This window comes from Megalops cyprinoides, chromosome 14 (assembly GCF_013368585.1).
Source record: "Megalops cyprinoides isolate fMegCyp1 chromosome 14, fMegCyp1.pri, whole genome shotgun sequence".
NCBI lineage: Eukaryota > Metazoa > Chordata > Actinopteri > Elopiformes > Megalopidae > Megalops > Megalops cyprinoides.
Window position 1 is genome coordinate 12540696 of NC_050596.1, and position 26921 is coordinate 12567616.

The following is a 26921-nucleotide window of genomic DNA, read 5'->3' on the forward strand; positions in this document are numbered from 1 at the left end:
CTATAATAGTCTACTAAGCGTTCTGGAATGGGAAAGCAACACATAATACAAACACAGAAGCAAATGTTTCCATTATTTCGTACTCCTGACCTAATAACTTTTCAGTATACATATTGCCGGGTAGAGTGGTAGCTAGTGAAACGATTGTCTTTTCCAGTGTTACCATAGCTAAATATTTTTACTTTCGCAACTGTAGCACGATTCTGCTACCTTCCCTTGCCTTTTCCACTTCATTCCCTCCTTCGCTGATTTGGGGTTAAACTAGTCACCAAAACGTTTAGCTTGATTGACTGAGGTGTTTATATTGATTTACAGCGATCTGTCCAATGAGGATCGACGTAGGTGGAGCTAGGGGGATAGAAACTGCTTGCAAATATTCTGTCGCCCGGTCGCTTTCAGTTACTTGCAGTCCGGGCTTGGTGTAACGTTTCCTCGCCTCGCTATTTCAACTAAGCAGTTCCACGGGACCTGCAGGATTCACCCACCGGGAGTCCCCTAAGAACTGAACCCGACCCTGGGATGAGAACTTTAGCTTGAGTTTGATTTTTATTTAATTTAGTTTTTTTAGTTTTCATTTATATTATTTTATTCATTTTTTGCAATCTCTTTTGCGATTTTGAGGGATAATTAGAATCGCTCTTATACCTGCTGCTATACTCTCGGAGAACGGCGTGCAGTTGGATTGATACCTCTTTTGCTCGGCGATTGCTGGACAACCCGCGGATTATTGTGCTCATATGTGTCTGTCTTCGAGGGGAAGGACATTGACAGCGTTGTGGGTCGCCCTGCTCAAAGGAATGCACCCCCTTCGAATCGGATCGCTAAGGAGCATTAACAGTCTCGTCTGAATGAAAGACTGCCGCGCAACCCGTTTTTTCTCCTTCTCTTTTAGCATTCACTAGGTTTGGAGCCGTCCCGGTGCGTGGGATATTTGCACGATCGGCGACCGCAACCACTTCTCTACTGTGGTGGGACTAAATCGGAACAGATTTCTTTGTGGGGATTTGATTTTTTTACATATAATTTTATTATTCATATTTTCTTCCTCTGGATCGGGATTACAGAGTTTGCTTGTGCGCCTGATTGTCTCTGTTAGTCTTATTGGCGATACACTTTTTAAAAATTATACATATAATATTTATAATCAGAGATTGAGATCTGCCGTGGTGGATGCGATAATGGGGGACTCGATGTGGAGATACTGTTTTGGAGTTTTGTTAATTGTGTGCAAGGTGAACCTGTCCCGTGCGCTCATTTTAGAGTCCATCTACTGGAATACAACAAATACCAAGTAAGTAAAGCAAGCACGTACACACTATTCACTCAGCATGAATAACATGGGGTATGTCCTGAAAACATATATGTTGCCACAAAGCAATCTCATCGCTCATAAGAAAGAAAGAAAGAAAGAAAGACCACTGTTTAAATGAGTGTCAGTGACCTCAGCACGCCACTTAATAGAAACACACGGGTGCTTCTCAGGAGAGACGTTTTATTCGCGTTTAGCCCGTCGGTGGCCGACGACAGAGGTGAATCATAAGACCTCTGATTCTGAAGATGAAGGACAGTTCATGCATATAAAAGTGTTTCAGTTTTCGTTCTGTCCCGTGTTTGTTAAAGAGCGTTTCGCGTATTCGTTTGCCACCGACCGTTCTATTTTAAAAGTCTCCCAAGAAGGCCGAATCAATAGTTTGCATGCTACCTTTCTTTTGACCCGAATGTCCCTTACTGTCCTCCTCTTTCTGCCGAAGGATTTTGTTCATTTTATTTCAGAAATAATGTGAATGAAATACAGGCATATGTGTTGACTTTGCCATCCTTATTAAAATAAAGTAAGCCCAGAGAGCGCGAGGCCCTGTTTATTAAGAAAAGGGAGGATATCGGTCATCATAGCACATTGCTCGTGTCCTGTTTGCAAACTCATATAATACATCAATGAGGAAAAATATATATTGCAAATATTTCACATTTAAATACTGTTGCATTCATTTACACATCTCCCACAAAATAACCCTTGAAATATTGCTCTCTTCCTCTGTTTGAACTATCCAGTCTCATCTTCATTTGTATTGTTATTTTTCATGCCACGGTAATTCTTACTCTGAGGCGTACGTCTAAATAAACTTATAGATTATTCTGTGCTTTATGAAAAATAAAGAAAACATAATTTGCTTTATGTAGAAAATCTGGTCACTAGTATTTTGCCCTTATAAGGAGAAAAGTAACGCATTTGGGGCTTCTTAAATATCTACATTGGGGGTGTTCAGTCCTATACAGGTCAGAACTTTATCCACGGGGTTTTACGCATTGACAAAATTGTCTGAAAAAATACTAGCCAACACAGAGGGAGCTGGAAACTTAATGTAGATCTGAGAAGTGGCTTTATGTTGTTTCTTCTTTTCAGATGTGGTCATATAAGCGATTCAAACTAACTCCAATGAGTCGAGTCCGAATGTAAGCACTCAAAATATAAAATGCAACTCCCAGTACAGTGTATCAGAACTGGCGGGGAAGAGGGGGTTCTTAATTTCGCACATTTCGTCACGCTGAGACAAAAACGGGTTTAATTATGCAGCTTTAGCTTTGAGGGGAGGGCGGGTGGGTTAATGTCCTCTTTCCTTAAGAGAACACATTAATTCCCACATGAATAACAAGTGACAGTTCAGGGCAGAAATGGCGCTGTCTAACAGGTGCTCTTTGGTGGCCTTCCTGTGCTGACAGTCAACATCGTTTAAGCGAGAACCAATTCACGTCGAAGATCCTCCTGGATGCCGTGGCATTTAATTCACTTCACTGTATTTACGGCATCGATTGTTAAGTCGGAACCAGCGATTTAGTAACCTGCGTGGCGATACGAATGATTATTCCTGCAGTTTATTGTGAGGGGGAATATCGCACTTCGTCCATTTTCTGGCACCGGCCTACACAGGCAGCAAAAGCTAGTGGAAAGTGTGTTTGCGTTTTGCGTTACGCACCTAGGGGATCGATTACCTCAATCCCATCAGTGCGATGGTGCCTACACGTTTTCGCACGAATGTCGGACTACCACCAAGTGGTCTGCTGGGAAAGTAAATAATGTCAACTTTATGTTTTGCCCATTGCAATTACGCAAATCGTTCAATAACGGCCGGTGGCCTTGTTGATACTAGAAGGATTGAGAATGAGAATCGGATTTGAAATTAAGGGTAGGAAAGGAGGCACTGTACATGTGATGAAATGCGCTAAGTCATTATTCGACCATTGATCTGCATAAAGTTAAAAGACGGACAGAGGAGAGTGGGATCAGGCAGTCTAGATTGATTTATGGTGACGTATGGTTACTTAAGGTCCTTTTTGTTTACAACAGGAATTTGTGTCGGTCAGTTTTTATCTTCCATAGTGTAAATGTCGTATTATATTTAATGTAAAATTAAAAACATGGAAAATTAGAAAAGAGTAGCCGAATATTTATAAATTTATGAGAATAAATACAGCCAAAACTTAGTACCTCGGAACGTAGACAAGTCTGTAGTTTTCGAATACTTGGCCTGTTAATCTATCAGGTTGTTTTCGATGGCCCCTCAGTTTTTTCGTGTTCATTTAATAATGCAGGTCCTTTTCCCGTTGAATCTGTAAAAACTGTATTCGATATGAAACGCTCCTGTTGTGAAAAGGGCCAAAATAAATCTCACGAACGCAGAGAAAGTGTTCGCGCACAGACAGCAGGTGTCCCCTGGAATCGCTCATGCTTGTACGCGAACACCCTTCAGCCTGTCTGCCCGTCCGCCTTTCACATGCGGGGTGTCGATCAAACGAGGAGTATTTTCGCTTAATAAAACAAATCACATTTTTAGACGTCAGTGTTTTAAAAACTATAGCGCTCTCTGTTAGAGACACGGGAAGAGCGAACACGCTTGAACTGAGTCACGCCTTTAATTTCTGGTACACTGTTACATTAGATAAGTAAAGTGGTAATTTAGCCATAATTGGTCTTCCACCTTCCTCAAGAGATTCACTGTTGGTAGAAATCCCTTTGTTTTGAAATACATTATTCATATTGTAATTTATTATATTTCTGCTAACTTTTTATCCTTTCCAAGCTGTTTCATTATTCAAGCCATGCAGTTAGAACCACAGGGATGGAATATGCCTTGCTGCTCTGGTTGTAGACCAAAAAAAAAAAAAAAAACTCAAACTGGAAATGTGTTTGATTTTCACTTCAGCACACTTGACCCGAAGCTTTCCTCTCATTTTTTTGTTGGGAAGGGTCAAAATTGTAGAAAAATAAATGCACCGTGTCAGTCCTTCCCTTCCACTGGCCTTTTGTTTGCAGGCTCGTACATAACAAAGACTCCGCAATGTTCAGTGTATTGGGTGAATGTGAAGGGTAGAATGGGAGCCACAGGGGCCCTGTCCATCAGTTTAAAGCACGCTGTTGTTTACACATTGCTGAAACCAGTGTGCGAGCTCCATGAAGGTCTCCCCTCCTGGTAATCCATTTTGTAGTTCGGCGCGAGAAACAAAGGCAGTGCCTGGTTTACACGTTTTATTGCGGCGGAATCAGCTCCCCCGCTCCAGTGTAGTTCATTAAGAGATTACAAGAGATACAGGGCCTTTGTAGCCACGCCGGCGCATAGAGATGCAGATCCCCCACATGAATAACTGACAAGGGGCTCCCAGTGCCCCCGGGAGGAGGTACAAAGAGCAATCTGATTTGAACCTGAGTTGATATTCTCTCTCTCTCTCTCCCTGTTTTATAGAGAGGGTGACAGGATTTGAAAAAAAAGAAGACATTTTTTAGGGTGGGGGGATAAGTTAAATCCACTCATTGTGCAGTTAACAGAAAGGTTGGCTGAAAGAGTGTGGTCCCATGACCATATCAGTTTAGGATTAAGGTGGAGTGAGTAGGATGGTGGAATTGTGTGTCAGTGGGGGCGATGAGGGGTGGAGGGATTGGGGGCAATAAGGTTGCAGGGCTGTTGGCTAAACCCCGGGGGCTGTGGGGTTATTATTGAAGAATAGACAAGGGCTTTGCTGTGTGGTTTTACAGTAGGAGGAGTGGGCTAGCCAGAATGGGAAAGGGGTTATGCTGATGCTGAAGGATATGTCACCCTCTCACCCGTCGCAGGGTGACCCAGGCATGCTTACTCCCATTTCGCTGACTTGGTGTCATTGGGAGCTTGCTCTCTGAACTCCTGCGCACTTCATAAAGTCTCCATGCTGGAGGATGACTGAAAGTCAAGTAGAATTTTTTCCTTGCCCCAAAGCCCCCCCACTTAACACACACACACACACACACACACACACACACACACACACACACACACACACACACACACACACACGCACACACACACACAGGCACACGTATTCCGTCTCCCTCTGTTGTGTGCTTCCTTCGAACCCGTACGGGCGGGCCCGCGCGCGTGGTTTTCATGTGAGCTCTATGCGTTTGGGTGGGGAATGCACGGACTGGGCTGCGAGGAAGGCAGGCCGGGAGAGCGTGGCGGGCCGTTGCGGTCTGGGACTGGCAGGAGACGCGGAGAGGGAAGTATTTAAAGAAGAGGAACCCACCCCGTCCAGCAGCACGCAGCCGTCCCGCGCTGGAAGGGGCGGGCAGCGAGGCGCACAGTGCTCGCTTTGTCCCTCGGCCCTCGGTTGTTTTTACAGAGCTCGCCCGACGCACACCCCTTCTCCTCATTCTATATCTTTTCCATCAATGTTTGGATGAGGAAAGGGGACGGAGGGTGAGGGAGCGAAAGCGAGAGAGGGAGCGGGTGAGGAGCGGGAGAAAGAGAACGACTCAAGTAAGAAAGAGATCTAACAGGTTTTCCTGGCAGCAGATCTGATGGCCGCGACCTCTGGAGGTCAGGACTGAAAAAAAAAAGAAAAATAGGCACCTTCTTGTTGGTCAGAAAAAAAAACCCCCAAAACAAAACTAAATGACAAAAACAGATGTCAGCCAGTTGATTTGCTTTCAGTTCCTTTCCCTCCACTATCTCACCCACCTGTGCCCTGTTATATTGCACTTTGATCAGATATCAGTGGAGAAAAAAAACAGCTGTTCCTATTTTCACCCGTGGAACCCAGTCCCAGGAGGTAGTGTGGTGTCTCTCTCTCTTTGTGGAGATGTGTCTCTCAGTGGGTGGAGATGTGTCCTGATTTTTTTCATTTTTTCGTGTGGCTTCACAGAAACGCCACATAGGAGGAGATTTAACTGAAAGCAAAAGGGACCCTTCTCTTGTTCCGCACATGTCACCATGTGGATAAATGTACTGCCCCCATCTCTTTGCCACAACACTTGTGACATGGTGCCCCCCATTCTCCTGGCCATAATATTTGGTAATGGCTCATTCAGGGCTGGTGTTTGCTTGTTAACAGCTGAGCTGAGGGTGATAAATGTTCTACAGACCTCGCCATACTGGCTTTTCTCATGCAGGCCCTGGGAATATTTATGACCCTGGGGGGGTGAATGACAAACATCTAAAGGAGGGGGAGTCAAGGGGGGGCCGGGGCGGACCAAGTGTGGCTCTGGCAGGGGTTAAAACCATTTCCAAACATGAAAAGGAGACCCCGACTTTTATTGGTTTACACCCATGCCCCCTGCAACCAGCACCCCCCCCCCCCTCCCTTACCACATCCTCCCTGTCCTCCCTTTCCCTTTTTCAGCTCCCCAAAAAACTCCGGCCCCCGGCCCCTGCTGCTTGCTGATCAGATATGCTACTGCGCCAAAGCAGTTATGCTTTCTGCTGAAGTAAAAGGAACGGTTCTAATGATCGTGTCTGGGGTAGGTCTGGGTGACCTTGTCTGCCCGTTGTTTTATTTTAATGGCGCCCAACACCGATGCCATATTGCAGGCAGGCAGATTGCGGCCGCGACCCCGGAGAGATACAAATGAACGCTCCCGGTGTGCGCTCGCTGGCTTGCGGGGAGGTTTTCGATCATGTAACCTGACAATTTCTTTCCTTTTTTTCCGTATCGATATGGCTCCCCGGATCAGAGCAGGGAGAAATGGATCTGATACAGAGGAGGGGAAAGGCCTCGCCGAGATGTGATCTTGTTTGATTGCGCAAAAACCCGTTTCATTGGAATAGATTTTCTCGAGTCTCTGACTACTGTTTTAGTGTGTGATCTGAATTTCCACAGTCATTATGTGACTGGGGAGAGAGAGAGGGAGGGAGAGAGAGAGAGAGAGAGAGTGAGAGGGAGGGAGAAAGGGGGGGGGGGGTGGGAGGGAGAGAGAGAGAAGGGAAATCAGGGAGGGAGATGCAGGCTTCTACAGTGCCACAGCAGTGTTGTGCCAACTCCTTGTTCTTTTTTATCTTTACATGCACTGGTGCAGACTGTGTCTTCCAGTGGGATGTAAGGCATTTTTCCCCTGAACCCATTCCTGAAAAAGCCTTTACCCTGTACTCTTTTTAATCTCTAAGAGGTATCAAACAGGATGGGCATGAATGAATACACACCCTGCTCTGAGTGTGTTGTACCTCTTGGGCGGGTGTGGTGACAACGCAGGGAATTTTAGTGTCACTGGCTTTGCAGAGATGACAGTTTGGCCTGTGGTAAACTCCATTGAGAAAAAGAGGATCAGCTGGCTGCTGGTAACATCTATGAAGAACCGAGGACTCTTCTCCCTTAACTCCACTCCACACAAAGCTTTCTGCTGTCTGTCCATTGGTCTGTCTGCTAGCGCTCAATGGGGAGGTTCACAGTTGTGAAGCTTACTACTGTGTGTGTGCTTCTGTTTGAAAAATATGCAGATATCACATGATGTACTTCATTGGTACATAATTCGTAAAAGTCATCAAGAAAATGACTGACACAGTGTAGTCAGGCTCTTTAGACTCTGAGGCTGTCTTTTATATGTAGCAGAATGGAGGAGTCTCATGTGCCTGTAGCACAGAGGCTTCTTGTACTTGCTCAGAAATTGGACTCCCCTTCTTGCCCCCTTTTCCCTGCAAGCTTGTTCTGTAATCATGCGAATGCTCCGATTCTGCTCCTCGTCTTTCCCTAGGGGTCAGAGGTCAGAGCTCTGGGCCATCTGCCAGCACAGCGCTCTGACGCAGAGCTCACGATCAAAACAAGCTAACAAACAGAAAAAAGTTATTTATATTTGATAGATTTATGCGCGGCCGATATTCCCACCGAACGGGCCGGCCTGGCCTCTTTCATTGCGGAGCGGAGGCTGAGGAGAAAGTGCCTGGGGGGTCTGTGCGTGTCTGTGCGCTAACTGCGCAGGCACGACGGGCAGGTCCTGAAGAATGCTGCGGGTACGAGCGGGGGGTGACTGCAGGGGGTTGTGGGGAAAGGCAGTAGGTCACAGGGTGTCTGAAGGCTGGGCCTCGGCCCTCTCTCTCCCCAGCTGAGGGTATGCTGTGCTAGAGAGGAGGGGGCGTAAGCCTCCTGATGAGATGAGTTGGACCGCCAAAGATGTCGCCGGCTGTGCCCTCTCTGCCTGCTACTCAACATCATAGAGAGGGGTTGGGGGTCGATGGGTAATGACTGGCGCGCTGTCCGGGGGGAGGCAGTGGGTGCTTTTTCGTCAAGCTATTTCTCGTCACAGATATCAGGCCATGGTCTGACCCCAAGAGCCAGACAGCCTTCGTGGACGTGAATTCAGACAAGGGGAGGGAAATATAGATCAGATTCAAGAAGTGCCTACTCTGAGTTTAGCAGCATAATCTGATAACACCTCTGTGTTTACTCCTCTGGGACAGAAGATAAAAAAGTGAAGAGTAAAATCTCAGTTTACTGTAAAGTTTTAAGCTTTGCTTCCAGTGTTGTGTGTGACAGCCCTTCAACGGTTTAATTACAGCTTGGCTAGCTCGCAACAAGCTGTTCAGCTTGTGTGTGTACCAAGATTTTTTAAATTTCTTCAGAGGGGTCCATTAAGCTCCTCAGTGCTTTTCACTGTTTCTTCTGCATCCTTAATTTTTAATGAGAGGGAGAGAGAGAGAGAGAGAGAGAGAGAGAGAGAGAGAGAGAGAGAGAGAGAGAGAGGGGGGTTCCTTCCCTGAGCTTAGCTTTGTGGAGAATGAACAGGAGGACAGACATGCAGATGTGCATAAGCTGTCAGAAAAATGGATAGAGCAGGGTGTTCAGGAACCTCACACTGGATTCTATTCCAGTGCTAGGCTGCTCTGAGGTTCAAACGTCACATACATTTTAAATAGACGCTAACTCATCAGCTAGTGCTGCTGCAATGGCCATGCACCTTCTGGCAGATTTTTACAAAAGAATATAACCGGTGTTGCATTTTATCTGCGTATTTCTGCTTTTGCACATGAGTCACTTGACTGACCTAGTCAAGTCAGAAGATCTCAGTTGATGTTGTGACGTCTCCCCTAATTGTGACCCTGTCTGTCTCCCATTCTCCTCCAGATTCGTCCCGGGACAAGGGCTGGTCTTGTACCCCCAGATCGGGGATAAGATGGACATTGTGTGCCCGCGGGTGGACGGCGGGGTGGGCGAGGGGGTGGAGTATTACAAGCTGTACATGGTGCAGCGGGCGCAGCTGGAGAGCTGCACCATCACCAAAGCGGACACCCCCCTGCTGAACTGCGTCAAGCCTGACCAGGACGTCAAGTTCACCCTGAAGTTCCAGGAGTTCAGCCCCAACCTGTGGGGCCTGGAGTTCTTCAGGGGGCGGGACTATTACATCATCTGTGAGTATGCCTGTTTACTACCCTATCTGGACTCTGGGAAGACAACAGCACCTTTGATTTGCTCTTTGTTGGGTGGGATTACTTTGGTCTGTCAGGCATCCTTACAGGTACACTGTAGACACCACAGTGATGGAGGCCATGAGTATCACTGCAGAATGATATGATTAAGATCAAAGTCAAGCTGTAAAATTATCAATAACAAGTTTAACTGTGAGACCAGGCCATTCAGTCCAGCTAGGCTTGTCATTTTGTTCTGGTAATATGTCAGTATTAGTGGAGTGGTATGGACCAGACTGTATAGAGGGGCTGTCCCAACCGGGCCTGTGTGGTTTGAACATTCAGTGCAGATTATCACAGTCGATATTTTAGGATCAGCTGATACACTGGGCCCAGTGCTGAGCCCTACAGATCATTTAGAGATCACTGCATTGCTGTAGAGTCTTTCTAGCCACTATGCAGTGGGCTGTCTGTCAGTGTCAGTGACTGTCAGTGTCTGTTACTCTAATGTATGGAAACACCAGAAAAAAAAGCCTGTGCCCCTTGAGCTGGCATCGCGAACACATTGCTTGGCAAGTGAGCACTTGCAGGGCCAGTTTTTTTTTCCTTTTCTTGCGTGACAGTAAAACAGCTGGACGCCGGCCTAGTCACAGACGTCCGCTCATTTTCAAACACCGCGACGCACAGGAAGGGGCAGGGACAAAAGACCAGACGGTCCCAGAAACTCCGAGTCCCTGAGGTACAGTGCAGAGGCTCACTGGGAACCGGGGCCAGAATTAAGTGGATGAGAGAGGGAGAGGGAGAGTAAGAGAGAGGGGGAGGGGGGGGTTGAAACCTCACTTCTCACCGAGGTGTAGGGCGGCCAGGCTCTCGTGAGTAGTGGGTAAGCAGAGTTACACTAAAAGGAGCTAAAAGGAGCTCATGCTCCCTCCACTCTGCCCTCAGAAATCCCCCACCCCGTTCCTGCGGGGAGGGACTGGCTGACTCCGGGAGACACGCCACCCGTCCGTCGTTCCCGGACCTCCCTCATGTGCGCGTCTCCATTATTTATGAACGGACGGATTTATTTACGGTGGGCCCCTTCCCTCGCCTGTTATTCCTGAAGATGAGATTCCTCCTAAACGGCTGTCTTGCCTTCCAGAGGCATAGTTCCTCTGTGGAGACCGTGCCGGGCGGTCACGTGACCACGGATGCGTGATGAATGATTCAGTGGAAGGCTCTGGTCCTGCGAGTCGTCTCCACAAAGGAGAGCATTTGCATAGCATTCTCAAGCGCGGTTTTGGGGCCGCGCTCGCTGGTCCTGGCAGCGAGACGTCTGCCACAGCACTTTTCGCCCCTGTGACTCCAAAACAACCCCCATATAGCTCTGTAAATCCTCCTCTCTTTTTGCATCATTTCTGTCTTTATCTCTCTGTCTCTGTCTCTCTCTCTCTCTGTCTGTCTTTCTCGGCCCCTTTTTCTTTGCTTGTGTTTCTGTCTCTCTGTTTCTCTCTCTCTCTCTCTCTCTCTTTCTCTCTTTGCTTCTCATTGTTGATGTTGGAACAGTTTCCAGCTACCAGTAACTTTCAGATCAGAAATCTGATTATTTTGGTAATTCCAACGTGCAATTCCAACTTCAAAAACAGGGAAACCAATGTTGTAACTGTTGCAAAATCAAGCCCCTTTTAAGAGATGCTAATCAACGCTCAAGCGGTCGGTAACACCACAGACAGCTGCCCAAACCCACAGTGCAGGTGGACGGCTCCGATTTCACCAGGAATCGTGGCAGGAAAAGCTCAGGATTTGTTGGCGTTCTGTAAGCCGACACCGGGGCTGAAACACAAACAAGGGCAACCGCACAAACTTGCATCAGGGTTTATCCAAATGAAGTTGATCTGTACTGGATAAGTAATTAATTAAAGCCTGCTGAATCCCAATAACTGGGTTATAATTGCCTGCCGAATAACACAAGAGCACCAGAATGAGCTAGAGTGAGCAGCGTCCATCTTGAAAGACGCAGAACTGGGAGCGCAAACTGTATAAAGTTTTAAAATAATATCAAACATCTGAAATACAATCTTCTGTCCTAGCCTTTTTTTTTGTCAGGCCTACTTGGCACAGTTGTTACAAAGTTGTCATTGGCCTGTAGAGAGAGAATGAGAGGTTTGGAAGAAGGGGAGACAATGAGTTGGAGAGAGAGAGAGAGAGAGAGGGAAAAGCAGGAAGGTCTGCAGGAGACGCAGTGAATTCGGACAAGGTGACAGGCACTTCCGTGCTCCCTATGGCGTCCGCCGTGCTTAACAGAAGCGGCCTCAACTCAAAAACTGTTTCTGCTGCTGCAGTTATGTGCTTCGGGTGTTTGTTGATGAGATGGCCATGCGCATAGTCTCATCTGCACCTTGAAAAAACTTTTTATTTTCCCCATTACCCATGGAAGTGTGCTACCCACAGCGCTTAAACTCCTTCCATCTTCTGACTCAGCCTGCTCTGTAACTCACACAGGAGGTGGGCACTTCTCAGTCCTCAGGTTCAGTGTATCTCCTCAGAGTGCCCAGGTGCCCAGATGAAGAGAGAAACGGGGCCATTTATTTCTGTGCACCTCCGACACGATAGCCCACGAGGCAGCTCCCGGTCAGAGACTGGGTTTGATGTGAGCGTTTGAGGCAGCGTGGCCTCTAGCCAGGAACTAGGAGCGAGATGATCTAAACGGTCCCCGTGTGACCGCTAACAAGCCCACGGGAGCGAGGGAGAGAGAGAGGGACAGACAGAGAGAGAGAGAGAAAGAGAGAGAGAGAGAGAGAGAGAGAGAGAGAGGGAGGGAGAGAGGTTTGCTTTGGCAGTGCTGTATTTTTTGGCGACACCAATGAAGGGGCATTTAAATAGAATTTGAATGGGGAAAATGCATACTAGAGAGAGACCTTGCTCTCTCTAAACCCTGCTGAAGTCACGCCACTGAAGCTCTGTTTGAGTTTGAATTTGAGAGGAAGAGACAGCCAGTGGTCGGAGAGAGAGAGAGAGAGAGAGAGAGAGAGAGAGAGAGAGAGAGAAGGCAGTTGTGCTGTTGAATGAGACAGTGGATCTGTAGGGGGAAGCCACAACTGGATATTATTGACCTTTTTCTGAATAGCAGTCAGGCTGAGTGGAGATTTCAAAACAAATGGAAAGTCCGTTGCATTCTCTGTTCGTGAGCAGGCCGCGGTGTTTTGTAATGGAGTTTTCAGACCACCGGAGGTCATTCCACCTAAACTGTCCTTCCATTCCACACCCGGACAGTGGTGGGCGGTCGGTGGTGGCGGTTGTTAGGGAGGAGGGCGCTGCAGCCTGGGATAGTGATGGGGGCGAGGTGTGAGCTGAGCCGCTGTCCGAATCCGCGGGCCCCCCCTGTCAGAGCGGATTAGGGCGGCGAGCACTGACTGGCGCTAACCGGCCCGTGACCCCAGCAGAGTGCCGGTGCTTTCACGCTCCAGGGATAATCTGGGGACAATTACCGCGTCATTAATATCATTGCTGCATCTGTCTCTCTGTTACATACACTATCGTTCCCTGTTACCATCTTTCTCCCCGTCTCTCTCTCTCGCTCCTCTCTTACTGTCTGTCATTTTCTCTCTGTCTGTTATTGTCAGTCTTTCTCTCTCTCTGTCTCTCTCCGTCTCTTCTCTCTGTCTCTCTTCTCTCTTCTGGCCATGAATGTTCCCATTCACAGATTATCCATTGTGATGGCTTTCCTATTGCGCTGCGTTTGTGACTTAATTATGCTCATATACACAAAGACAGTGCGGCTTTGTTGATTAAATGAATTAACTGCCTGAGAAATTGAGTAAACAAATGAGATTATTATTCAACTGGCAGGTCTGCACACATGATTAGAGAAATGAATGTTGCAGTACTTGAAGGGCGGTTAGGCTGGTGTAAGGTTTAAAGACTGTGAGTTGAGTCTTGTAACTTTCAATAATGTAGTACAAAAGCATCAACGGTGGTGCATTGTAGTGTAGTGCTGGAGGTTAGTGTAGTTTCTGGTAGGGCGAAGATGTGCATGTTAGTGTAGTTTGTGGTAATGTGATAGTGTTGATGTTATTGTAGTTTGTGGGAGTTTGATAGTTTATGCATTAGATTAGTTTGTGGTAATGTGATGGTTTAGGTATTAGTGTAGTTTGTGGGAGTTTGATAGTTTATGCATTAGATTAGTTTGTGGTAATGTAATGGTTTAGGTGTTAGTATAGTTTGTGGTAATGTGATGGTGTTAGTGTTATTGTTGTTTGTGGGAGTGTATGTATTAAGTTTAGTTTGTGATGGTATGATGATGTATGTGTTAGTGTAGCTTGTCCTAGTCTGGCGGTGTGTGGTGGTGTTAGTGTGAGTGTACTTTGTGGTAGTGTAATGATGTGCATGGGGTATGTGTAGCGTGTGTTAGTGTGACAGTGTGTGTGTAGTCTGTGGTATTGTGATGGGGTGAATGTTAGTATAGATCTCCTTTTGCTACGAGCTGGATTCAGGTCGCAGCGTTTGCCTGCGAAGTATTTACATGCTATCTGATGGCAGTTGCTTTAAATAATAGAGTCAGGAAATACTCCAGCTCTGATACCCTGAATCCTGCCCCTTGTGTGTGTGGAGTGGAGGGATAAGAGCAAACACAGTTGTAATCTGCAACCAGCAGGGCCTGGCAGAGATGTGTGTGTGTGTGTGTGTGCGCGCGTGTGTGTGCGTGCGCGCGTGCGTGCGTGTGTGCGTGTCTGTCTTCTGTATGTGCTGTCAGATCTGCATAACGTGGCAGTTTCTCTGCGACGAACCTGTGGGACCTGTGTGTGTACTGTGTTCATGTGCACGCGTGTGTGTGCATGTGTGTGCATGTGTGTGGCTTCACACTATGTGCGTGCGGTAGCTGGTGTCATTGAGACGGGCTTGGAAAATGTGCCGCAGTAACTCTAAGATGACCAAAGAGGAGGTGCTCAAAGAGTAACACAGTCAGAACAAACTGCAGAATGAACCAGGACATGTGAGTGATTGGGGGCAGAAAGAAAATGACAGACATCATATAGAGACTCTTACACATTCATTTCTCTCATTCACAGAGGGTTTGGTGGAGAGTGTCTCTCTTTCTCTCTCCTTATATCCCTCAATGTATCTTTGGCAGAATAACTGTCTGCCATGCCTTCTCTTATTTTTGCCCTTTGCAGTAACACTAGTTGGAGAAAAATAAGTCCAATGGTAGTATTCTGGTGTGAATGAGCACTCCTCTCTCTGCCTGGGGTTTAGTAGTGGAAAATATCCAATTTGTCTGCCAAAAAAGAAAGTCTATCTCTTTTAGAAAAGGGGTTAAATAAGTCATACCGTCTCTGCACTGTAGATTTTTTTGTTATTGTGCTGACCCAGTCACTTAAGCCCACCAGCATTGCTGGTGTTGCCCTACATTCAAGGGGAGCTGTGGGTGTAGGCATGCTGTGTCAATGCATAGCGCCAGTGCTAAAAAATGAGGAAATAAATGGATAAAAACACAGAGAAAAGAAAGGAGCTGATCGCAGCAAAACATCCCTATAGGAGGAGATGCCAGCATTCAGTGTGACGTCATGTGCTATGACCCTGGAAAAGCACTATGTATAAATACTGTAATAAAACAATTGTGTTGCCAGATTTGGCTAAATCTCCTGCTTCCAGTCTCACAGTGGAAAAAGATACTAGTACACAGGTATTTCTGAAATGGTGAGGGGGAGCTTGTAAATCAAGAAAGCATTGCTTTGTTCTGGAAAGGACAAAGCTTTCAGTTTGTTGGCTGGTATGAGCAATCTGAGACAGAGAATAAATATCCTGGTCTAGATTGTGGTATGGGTGCTGGCGAGTATCGGTTGTAGGGTGTGTGTACAGGAGGTGTCTGAATAGACATTGTGTGTAGTGAGTGTGTCTAATAATATTTGCTTGGCAGACGCCTTAATCCAGGGCAATTTACAGATCTTACATATTTTCCTTTTCTTCATCTGCTTACTTGAAGTGATTGAGTGTGTTGCTCAAGCATACAGTAAGCCCTCCTGGGAATAGAACCTGGACCCTCCGGGTGACAGGCCATGTCCCTTAACTGATATGCCACATGTTGAAGACAAGATGTCTGAGGTGGCTAAAAGTGTGCCTGTATGTTGAATGGCGGACAGCAGTGAGTCTGAAGGATGCACAGTTTACACTCTCAGTGTAGGGACTGCTCCTCTGATAGGGATCTGACTGCTGCTCTGCTCCACAGATGTAGAGAGAGAGAGAGAGAGAGAGAGAGAGAGAGAGAGAGAGATCATGCAGAGAGGGGTGTGTTTTTAGTTGGCTTGGAGTGAAGGAGTTGCATGCCAGCACATTGTGTGTGTGTGTGTGTGTTTAGGAATTGGTGCTGGCGAACAGATTTTCACAAGGATTTATGAAAAATACAAACACACACTTATATTCACAAGCTTTTAAGAAGCTTTGGACTTTGTGATGGTCTTGCCTCATGTTGTAAAACCAGAATTTACCCAAAGGGGGAGAAAGAGGGAGGGAGAGAGAGAGTGAATGAGTGAGAGTAGCACTTATTCACATAACCGGCACAGCGAAACGCAAGGCATTCTTTGCAAAGGCGCAGTATCATCCATTAACGTTTATTTCGTAAAAACGACTGGATGAAGGAGGGGAGAGCAAAAAAAAAAAAAAACCCAGCAGCAAAACCAACACCCAGTCAGGGCTTGTTTTTTAAAGCGGGTTTACAGGGATTGCCGAGAAGCACCTGCTTTTTAATTCTGTTCCGGTTGATGAAAGGGCTTTAACACAGGGGCACAGAAAGAGGGTGGGTGGTGTGTGTGTGTGTGTGTGTGTGTGTGTGTGTAAGGGGGGGGTGGTTAGGGCCGTGAGGCGCCTGTCTCTCAGCGCGGCGGCACAGCGAATGCAGGCCAGAGCGCGCTGGCGGCGGGCCAGCCGCTAAAGCCCTCGCATCTCATTAGATCCGTGTTACTGATCTGATCGTGTGCGAGCCCGAGCGCGGGGAAGGGGTGGCCGCAGTGAGCCCTTGTGACCTCTAGGGGCAGCAGTGCTCAGCTGTCTCTGCCCCCGTTCTGCAGGCCACCCCGGCGCACTGAGCTCACAGGAGCCAGCCTCGCGCGACCCAGCGGAGTCATTAATCGCCGCTGATGTGGCTGACGCTGCACGCCGAGGGCGCGCCACACACAGAGACGCTGGCGGAGGGAGACGGCTCCCGTTCTTCACCTTTCTGTTTTGTTTTTTTTTTTCTTTTTAATCGTCTTTTTATAGCCTTCTTTTTTCTCCTGGACCCCACAACAGCTGCTTAAAGCCCTCCTTTGTGTTGCCTGAGGGACATGTTCTCAGCGCTCGTCTGCTGCTACCAGGAAAATCCTGTCCTCGTTTGGAACGTTTCTGTTTTTAAAGTGACCTCTGAGTGCTCTCTTTTCAAGGGTCTGCGCAGTGTTCATAACCCCTGCGTTTCACTCCCTCACGCCTCACAGAGAACTAATTGAAGACGTATTCTTTAACTTTTTTTCCTTTTTTTACGTACATCTGGCGTGGACAGGGGAAGTCAGAAAGTTACAGACACAGTCAGGAGTGCACTTACACGAAAACCCTATTACTCTCCCGAGTGCTGTAGAGTCTAATGACCGATAAGCTCCCGAAGAATTTCCCGTGTTTTGCCAAGTTGTTTCTTTTCGAGTACCGCCGCCTAATGTCCCAGTATATTAATTTTCCTTCTCATTCTCCAGAACAGTTCATTACAATTAGAGAAACCTTACTGGCAATTATTCAGGCAATTTGACTCCAGGGATAGGGCTATAAAACGGTCCGTCTGACAAACCCACTCTGCTGTGTAGTCTGAGTTAGTATTAAAAACATTATTAATGGTGAGACACCACACGTGTGGAGCATCTCCGCTCGGCTATGTGTGATGCTACCTCCCTGCTCTGCATATTAAACTGACACGCAACGCTCCTGCAACGTTCAAACCACATCGCTGCTGTGTCACGCAGACATCTCGAGCCGCACTGGGACCGTACCTCGGGATTTCATACTCAGACGTTTTGAGTGTGGATTTTTCTTATTTTCTAATATATATGAATCTTGACTCAGTACTATGATTTATGTGGTTTTAAGCCGGTGCTGGCTAGCGTGTAGGATCTAAGCTGTTGTGAGCATTTCGATTGATTAAAAGAGACAGCGGCTCAATATTGTCTACCCATCCTCCCTGCTCCTCAACAGTAATCTTTGCATCGCCCCCCCCCTCTACACTCCTCCCCCACAAGCATCAAATCTTGTGCATTTCACACTGACCTTGATATCTCTGAGTCATTGACAACAAATACTGTTAGCCTGGATAGCTTGAGCCTGTGTGTGAGAGAGGCGGCTTGACACGGAAGGCATTGAGGTGTGCATGTGCTGTTTGCGTGTGAATCTGCTCGCGAGGGTGTAGTTAAGTGCGTTAGAAGACAGCGATTGAAGGGACTGGATTCGTATGCCAGGCCAGGCTGCAGCGTGTGGGTTTCAAAGGGGGTTATAATTGGGTTTGTGGTTTATGTCACCGGAGCATGTGACTTTGCAGAAACCGTTCCGTCCCGTCCCCCCCCCTCCCCCGGCCTGTGCGACACTCACTCGCTCATGCCCACCTGACAGGGACTCTCTCTCTGTCTGCCTCTCTCTGTCTCCCTCTCCTGCTCTCTCCCTCTCTGTCTCTTCTCCCTCTCTCCTCTCTCCTGCTCTCTCTCTTTGTGGCTGTGTCAGGGGTACACAGCAGTCCCCCGGTGCTCATAGTGCTGTTTGAGGAGTTATATGGGAAAGTTAGATCAGGTGTCTTAGGAGACAGGTCTGTTTTTTATACCATTTCCTCCTGTTCTTCTCTGACAACTGCACAGATACTGTCCCCTTTCTCTATGTGCTCCTGCATCTCTTTATGTTTATCTGTCTCCCCTATTGCCATCTCTCTCTCTCTCTCTCTCGCTCTCTGTCTGTTCTTGTCACTCTGTCTCTCCTTTCTCTTTCTCTCTCTGTCCTGGACACCCTGGCTTTCCTCTCTTTTTTTCTCTTTCCTGCTTCATTTCTCTTGTCATTTCTCTCCTAGTTTAGTGAGCGTTGTGACTGAACAGCTACCATAGAGTAGTCAATCTCCTCAGGCATGAAGCAAATGCCTGTGGAGATTGACTACTCTAGCCTCTGTTGCAACTTTTTTTTCAGGCGTTCTTTATTCTAGTTGATTTTTTAAACTTTAATTTTAACAATTAGATCTCATTTGTATAATTTCATTAGATCTCATTTGTGTAACTGAATCATAATGTCAGACGTATAGGTGAAGGATTGTGTTGCTAAATGAAAATAAGATCAGAATGTAAACAGGCATAACAGGTTCAGATTTCCATAAAGGTTGTTGTTTCCATGGTTGATAATTTTTCAGCATGCGTAATAGTTCACGCTGTGCACTCGGAGCCTGTGTGTCTTCAGTGTCGGTGCATCGCTCATGTGTTGAGGAGTTAACGATCTTAAATTCAACAGAGAAGCGAGTGCCAGGCCCTCCTGGGGTGCAGACCTCTCTGTGTCGCAGCGCCCACAGGCGCACATCGCTCCCAATAAACCGCTGAATAAAAACGCGTTTTAAGCGGCTGGCCCGGGAACACGGCGTGGAGCACAAACTCCCGCTCCCGCTGCACTTACGGGACACATGTTTTATTGAGAAGTCTAATTACAAACTCCGCTGCCTCCCTCCTCCCCTCCCACTGTTCTCGGTGTTTCAGTTTACCCACTGCGTGGGCATGGCTGGCAATGACGCTGTGTCTCTGTCTCTCTCTCTCTCTCTTTCAGCTACTTCTAATGGCACGATGGAGGGTCTGGAGAACCAAGAGGGAGGCGTGTGCAAGACCAAGTCTATGAAGATTGTCATGAAAGTGGGACAGAGTGAGTACAGCCAGTAGCTCTTCCTCTGCCTCCTCCTCCGCCTCCTCCTCCACCTCCCTATTGCATGTCTTCGAAGTCCCTTTTTTGTTTCAGGCTTTCAAGCCAGGATAGCTTTTAAACCCTGTTTGTTCTGCTGTATGTCTCTCTTTTTTCTTTTAAGTGTAACACTTGAGCGTAATGCCCTATTTAAGTCGCCAGCCATTCAGTTAGAAAGCCCTTGGGTTGCCTCCGACCTCTGATTCCGTATTTATTTGCTTAGCACATAACGTCTTTCCAGAGTACCAGGGCACCCTGCCTGGGATTTCACTACAATTGGACTAGAAGCCCAATTAAAAGTTCGCCTATGTGTTTTGGGTCTGTGCTATGCAGACGCAGTGCAGATTCACTGATCTTTATTGCATGTGAACTGGCTGATACGGCAGGCTCAGTGATGGGGATGAGACTTCCAGATAACATAAAGATCTTTGAATCTGCACAGCATATTAGATTTATCTGTGCTGGATTGAGCCACAAAAAACAAGCTCTAGATCTTCCACAGAGATACTGCCTTAGATTGTGGCACTAACAGACACAAACCTTCTAGGTCTGATGATGCAGAAAATGGTGAATTGCGTGAAATTTGCAGCCAAGTAGTGTGGCTTTTATTTGCCTCATCCCTCTGTTCATTAACGGTGATGCTGAGTATTAATAGATCAATTAACTGCTGCTACCAAGGCAATTTGCTAAGGTCGTGGTCATCAGCATGAGCCTTAGATAAGGGGAGAACCCTGAAGGTCGTCGGATTAATAACGAGGTGCTTGGAGTCATTAAAAGCAAGACCATTATATAAGGCCATAAAATTCTCTGAAAATATCACTCATTTGTGCGTGTGTGTGTGTTATCTGTGTCTTACAGATCCTTATGATCCAGTTTCACCCAAAGACTACCCCACTGGGTATCCCCCCAAGCACCCAGAGGGAGGGGGGAAGGACTTCACCAATAAGGAAAATGATGTTGTTGACAAACACGGTACGTACGTTCACTGAGACAGAGGGGGTGGGGTGGGGTTATACCATTACGACAATGTACTTAAGGATTACCATAGGATATATGTGGTATATACTGTAGGATATATCATAGAATACAGCACAGAATTTGGAAGTCGGTTCGCATTGGGCAGGACTGCTAAGTCTCTCATGTTTTATAACGAACAGTGAACCTTAGCTGAAATACATGTGTGTGTCTGCAGTTTTCCTCTCCTCTCCAACGAATTAGTGTTCTGAAGAAATCGATCCAGTCACTTCTCCTTTTAAAAGCCTCTGGGAGCACAGAGACATGCTTGTTCTCTTGACATATAGCAAGGTGATCTCACCGTTATTAAATTGGAGTTACATTTTCAAAAAAAAGAGAACTCATTTCCGAAATGACAAAAAATAAGTAAATAATGTGAGAAACCTGACCCGCTGGAGTGGGGCCGTCCTGTCAGAGAGACGGTGGCCTGGTTTCTGTTTTCACCTTCTCAGTCCCCTCCTGACAATGGGCCCGGTCCCTGCTCGCGCACCACTCAAAGTGATTTGGCAGTCTCGCTTGCGGAGCTCAGCACGTTTTCGCCGCGTCTGCGTTTCCTCTCATCCTCCGAGCGAGGGAGATGGGGGCAGGGTGGTGTCAGAGCATAATCGGGGCGCCCGAGGCCACCTAATCCCCTGTAATGCAGCTGAGGGGTCCCAGCCCTGCGACGGGGAAAACCCACAAGGTCGTTTTTCACCCGGTTACCCGTACGGAAGGCCTCTGACGCGCGCCGGTCATAGGTTTTTCCACTCTTATTATTTCTGCGTTCCTTCTGTCTGAAAAAGCTTGGTCAATGTTCAATGTCAAAGCTGACTGCCTGCTGAATCTGAATGGACAAAAAAAAAAATCAAACTTGACCTTAAAGGAGAAAGATGAGTGAATAATATCTGATAATCAGCTATTGTGGCCGAGGTGACAAAGTCGGCCTGTCTGTCACCTCCAGCCCGGTCATGATGGATAGATAGTGTGGTGGCGGTAATAATGGGAAGAATTGAGATTTGGTGGGGAAAGGTCTCAGACACACACACACACACACACATTCACGTACACACACACAAATGCCCACACTCTCTGGTAACGGTCTAGACTGATGGCTTCTTTTTTTTGTCTTGCCACTGCATGCAGCCAATCAGAAAAAGCGGGGAAGGTCAACGGTTGGCCTTGACCACTTAGGGTTTAGTTTCCTGAGTGACCCCTGCAGTCTCAGACTAGAGTTGGGGGGCAGGACTGATAACAAAGCCATGACATTCTTGTACCTCCTTCCATTTTCTTGTCCTTCTTAACTTGTCTGGTGTGTGTGTGTAGGCTAACTATAAATGATCACTTTCACTCTCTATTTCTCCTTCTCTGTCCTCCACAGAGATGCATTTCCTCTCTCTTTTTCTCTATCTTCTATTCCCTCAGTCATAGGTAGCATTATCCCTCTCTCCATCTCTATTTCTACTGGGTGAATCTCTCCATACCCTCAGTTATTGTACAGTCGCTCCCTCCCTCCCTCCTTCTCTCTCTCTTTGGTAGTTGTGTATTAACCCTTTCCTTGCCCTTCTCCAGGTGCTTCTCAGCGGGAGGGGGAGACGGACGGCAAGGGCGGCAAGCCCTCCAGCATCATCGGCTCGGAGGTGGCGCTCTTCGCCGGCATCGCCTCGGGCAGCGTCATCTTCATCGTGGTCATCATCATGCTGGTGCTGCTGCTGCTCAAGTACCGGCGGCGGCACCGCAAGCACTCGCCCCAGCACTCCACCACGCTGTCGCTCAGCACACTGGCCACGCCCAAGCGCGGCAGCGGCGGCAACAACAACGGCTCCGAGCCCAGCGACATCATCATCCCGCTCAGGACTGCCGACAGCGTCTTCTGCCCGCACTACGAGAAGGTCAGCGGGGACTACGGCCACCCCGTCTACATCGTCCAGGAGATGCCCCCACAAAGCCCCGCCAACATCTACTACAAGGTCTGAACTTCCGGCCGGACGGACGCGCTGGTCATCGATGTCCTTGTTTTACTACTATTATTGTTATAATTATAATTATTATTATTATTACGGTTCTTGTTACAAGTATAATTCATAGAGATTTCCGGAGAACTCCTGGCCGAGGTGCTGTCTGTGCGGGGGCCTCTCACTATGGGGGGGCCTGCCGGTTTGTGCACTACGGCCGACGCCGTGGGCACGGCGCCACAGTGTGCCACGAACGGCGAGCGGAGGAGTTCTGGGAAACGGTAGAACAGGAGAAGGACACCCGAGTGACGGCGGGAGTACTGGCGACCTCCTCACCACTCCTGGGGATTCTCCCCGAGCGAGGGGCTGTACTGCCTGTGAGGGATGGCAGCAAGATGGATGGCGAGAGAGAGAGAGGGAGAGAGGGAGAGAGGGGCGAGAGAACTGGATTGAAATTGAGAGAGGGAGGACTGGCGGACCATGAACTCATTTCGGAGGAGATTTCTCCGCGGCTTTTCTTTCGCCAGAGACGTTCCTGGGATTAAAAGCGAGAGAGAAGAAGAAACAGGGAATTCCCTGAACACGGACACAGGCCTTTTTGACACAGACTCTCTAATCCACAGACGAAACTCACTCACTCACTCACTCACTCAGCCACTCACTCACCCACTCACTCACTCATGAATAGTTTCAGCCTTTCTTAGAAACCCCTTACGCTTCGAGTCCTGTTTTTTCCTCACTGTCCGCCATGCCTATTTTTAGCATAAATTTCTACCGCCGTTGTTACTTGAAAGCTTAAAAAAGATTTCTTTTTTTAAATGTTAGAAGTTTAAATGTCTCTTTTTTTAATTTCTGTGTTGACCATTTGCAGACCGTTTTGATACTGGAAGTTGTTGCAAATCTGTTACGCTCATAGCTGTGCTGTTTATGCATCACATAGACATACAGGGGAATTAGCAAAGAGCCCAGCAACTAGAAATGCAGAAAGTGGAGTGTGAGGTGGAGAAAGTGGAGGAAGAGAGGGGGGAGAGGATGAAAGAGAGGGTGAGGGAATAGCGTGTTAACTGACTGGGCAGGACGACATACTTGTCTGTCTATAAGCAGCCAAAGGATTCACTATTGGGGGAAGGGTCAGATGAGGGGCAGGGCAACCCTTCTTATGGTACCACCCCATCCATGTAGGTGGCAGTGCAGTTGAAGAAGCCAACAGGAGCTTCCGTAGCTTTGGATCGAGCTAGGTTTTGGAATAGTGTCAAGGTAGAGGTCTTGCGCTCCCTACAGCGTGGAGGACTGAAATGCAGGCCAGCAGGATTGATGTGAAAAGGGCTTCTTGGAAAGATGGATGGAATCCTTGAATTGTAGGTACAGGCAATAAAAGTACATCCTGCCTTACGGTCATTTAACTGAATAGACATAAAAGAGGAGGAACACTAGTGTAGTTCAGCGAGCTGCTGAAGCAGGCTTTAGGTACTGCGCTGTCCCTTCTATGGGCCCGGCCAAGAGCCGCTTTGCAGGGCCGCTACAGGGCTGCCACTGTCCAGGGCTCTTACCAACATGTAAAGCACAGGCATATAGCTCACAAAATGTACCCTTTCCATTTCATTTCATTTCATTTCAATGTTTTCACCTTAATTGTTGGTTTGTTTGGTTTGTAAACCTTTCACGTGACCATAGATGTACATTTTAAAAGGGGAGACATCAAAAGAAAAGAAAAAAAACAAAACAGAGAACCTTAAAAAAAGAGAAGAATTTATTTATGATAGACACAGAGCACAGGTGTTATTTGGTGGGATAGGGAATGTTTAATAATATATTATGGTAATACACATTATGCAAGCAAGTTTTTTTGTTCATGATTTTCTGTTTTCCCTGACAAAACATTAAGCTGCCTTTTTTTAAAACACAGGGCTAGAGGAAGGAAGAGAAGGGGAGGGTCAGCTTTGACTGCAGCCCTTGGGAAAAAATATTTTTGGCCCAAAATAGATGAGATATGTGTAAATGCACTTGGCAGAGTTTTTCTCGGTGCTCCACCATGATGTATGTGACCAGTACAGCCCAATGTTTCCACAGCGTTACCCCACAGTGCTGCACTGTAGCATATCCCAGAGGATCGTGGGACAATTCTCACGGTCTCATGCGTGGCTTTCCTTAGCTATGAAATCATATTTGCGTGTGTGTGTGTTTGTGTGCGTGTGTGCGCGCGTGTGTGTGAGCACGCTTTCCTTAGTAAATCAAAGAAAACGCGCTATTTTTATACAAGCAAAGCTAAATTCATTTTTATTCCATACACATTCTGTCTCCTGTGTTTAAGTACAATTTTTGAGAATTAGTGATGAGAAAGGTGATGTCTGGATTGTGGTGAGGTCACTCAGATGTTCACTCACATGTCGTTAAATACCCCAAAGGTTGAGGTTTATTCTTGCATTGCTTCATTGAGAACATGACTCTTACCAAGAAACAAAGCCTTTTGTGACCTGAGTTTGTGGCTCTGCTTTGGGCTGCAAAAACTGCAAATATGCAATTTTTATTTCTTTTATTTGTTTTTAAAGATTAAAAAAATAGATGCCCATAAAAAAGTGTTCTTAAACCACTGGTAATGACAGCAAAGCTGACCTGCTGTTATTTTCTTATTTGATTTCTATTATTTTACAAAATCACTTCCTTTAGTAGCTTTTTATGACTGTGTGCCGTAATTATGAGTTAAACTGTGAAAAAAAAACATTTGAAACACAATGCATCTGATAGGTTACTGAGGGAAAACAATAACAGAAAATGAAATAAAAAAATAGCTGTTTCGTCCCCGTTTGACTGGGACAGAATATGACAATCTTATTAGTTTCTTTAAATCTGAAGTCCGTGCTAACCTTGTTAACACATAACATGCTAGTGACGTTGCTGAGATGTTTCTACCTAATTGCATCGATTCAACACTGCAGCAACGTCACGACTGTGTTGAGTGTTAGCTTGGCATCGTGTCTTCAGGCTACTGTAAAATGCCTTGCTCTTATGGTCAGCTCTGGTCACTTGACTCTGAAATTTGCACCGTACATCTGTAGTTAAGGTATTGTAAATACGTTAACGTTTGTATCATATATGGAATATTGGTTGTTACGATAGCCTTATTCGCCTTTTTAAAAAAAATGACACGGAAAAAAAACAAAGGAAAAGAAAACAAACAAACAAACAAAAAAAAAAACACCACAATAAAACAAACATACATTTTGGTTACCAGCTTGTGTAAATATCGAAGAGAACCCTGATTTTTTTAATAAACTCTTAAGTAAGATGTTTTGTATAAAATTGGAATTTTTTGCTATGTATTTTAGCTAGAGCTCATTGAAAACCCTACAGTGTACCCTCCTTCCCCCTCTTTTGCACTGTTTCATGGAAATTTGGTTTTAAAAAGAGAGAAAGGAAAAAAAAAACTTGCCAAACAGACTGCTGCATATGTGTGCCATAAGTGTGTACCATAAATATTTATTTAATTTTGTCTGTTTTATTTTGCTTTAGTTTCGTCCAGTTTTTAAGTAACACAGTATTACGACTGAGTTTGTTCACTTGTCTCCCTGTTTTCTTTAGTCTGTCCCGGGTTCTAGGTGGCTTTTGTCCTGCCCTGCATCTGAAATAGCCAGCCTGTGAAGAAAAATGACATACATTCCACCAATCTGTTACAAGCGGAAATTGTTTTTCAATAAAATGTTTTTTTCCTATGGACATAGTCTCTCTGTCTGCGTGTTTGCGTTCGAGTTGCAGTCTTTTTTATCCACCTAGCGGATGCAAGACACAGTACATTGCGTTGCGTGCAGGTCATTTCGGGACTGTGGAATGCTTAGTGTGATACACATGGTCCTGTTTCATACCAGTCAGTTGACGTGTATGAGACTTATGATTTTTAAAAACGTCTTACCTTCATAAGCACACCATTACATGTCCACCTCACCATAGTACATATACCCTGCTATGGCACGGCATATCATGCCATTGGAATACTCTCATTCTTATTCATACAATCTGAGGTAAATTCAGCCACATATGTCAGTTTCTGAAACCTCAGTCAAGAATCAGAAACTGTTCTATTCTCTTCTACACTTCTTTGGCCTGTTATTTCCTGTCAAGTCATTTGAAGATTGAAAACAAAGGTTGGAAAAGAGAATGAGAGAGAGAAAAAAAACAGTTCCTTGGAAATAAACCGTGGGTGGCAGCGTGGCATTGCAGTTAAGGAGCTAGACTGTCAAAGTGAGGATTTTAGATTTCATTCCTAGGTTAGCCACTGCTGTTGTGTCCTTGGGTAAAATATAAGACAGGATATGGCCAAATGCTGTGAAATTAATAAAAAAAAAAAAAAAACATAAATAGAAATAATAGTGAAATAGCAGCCATCTTTGCGGTGATCTCCAAAATCGACAGCCTCCACTCTCTCAGTTGC

At 46.4% G+C, this 26921-nt stretch overlaps 1 protein-coding gene across 1 annotated transcript; it reads left to right on the forward strand.

Moving 5' to 3' along the window:
- The first annotated feature begins 419 nt into the window (after window positions 1-419).
- LOC118789387 (ephrin-B2a-like) lies at window positions 420-24213 on the forward strand. Its single transcript, XM_036545786.1, has 5 exons — window positions 420-1291; window positions 9361-9644; window positions 19422-19514; window positions 20409-20522; window positions 22113-24213. Exons 1-5 carry the CDS (start codon window positions 1179-1181, stop codon window positions 22514-22516), a joined length of 1008 nt encoding a protein of 335 aa, XP_036401679.1. The 5' UTR covers window positions 420-1178; the 3' UTR covers window positions 22517-24213.
- The last annotated feature ends 2708 nt before the right edge of the window (window positions 24214-26921 follow it).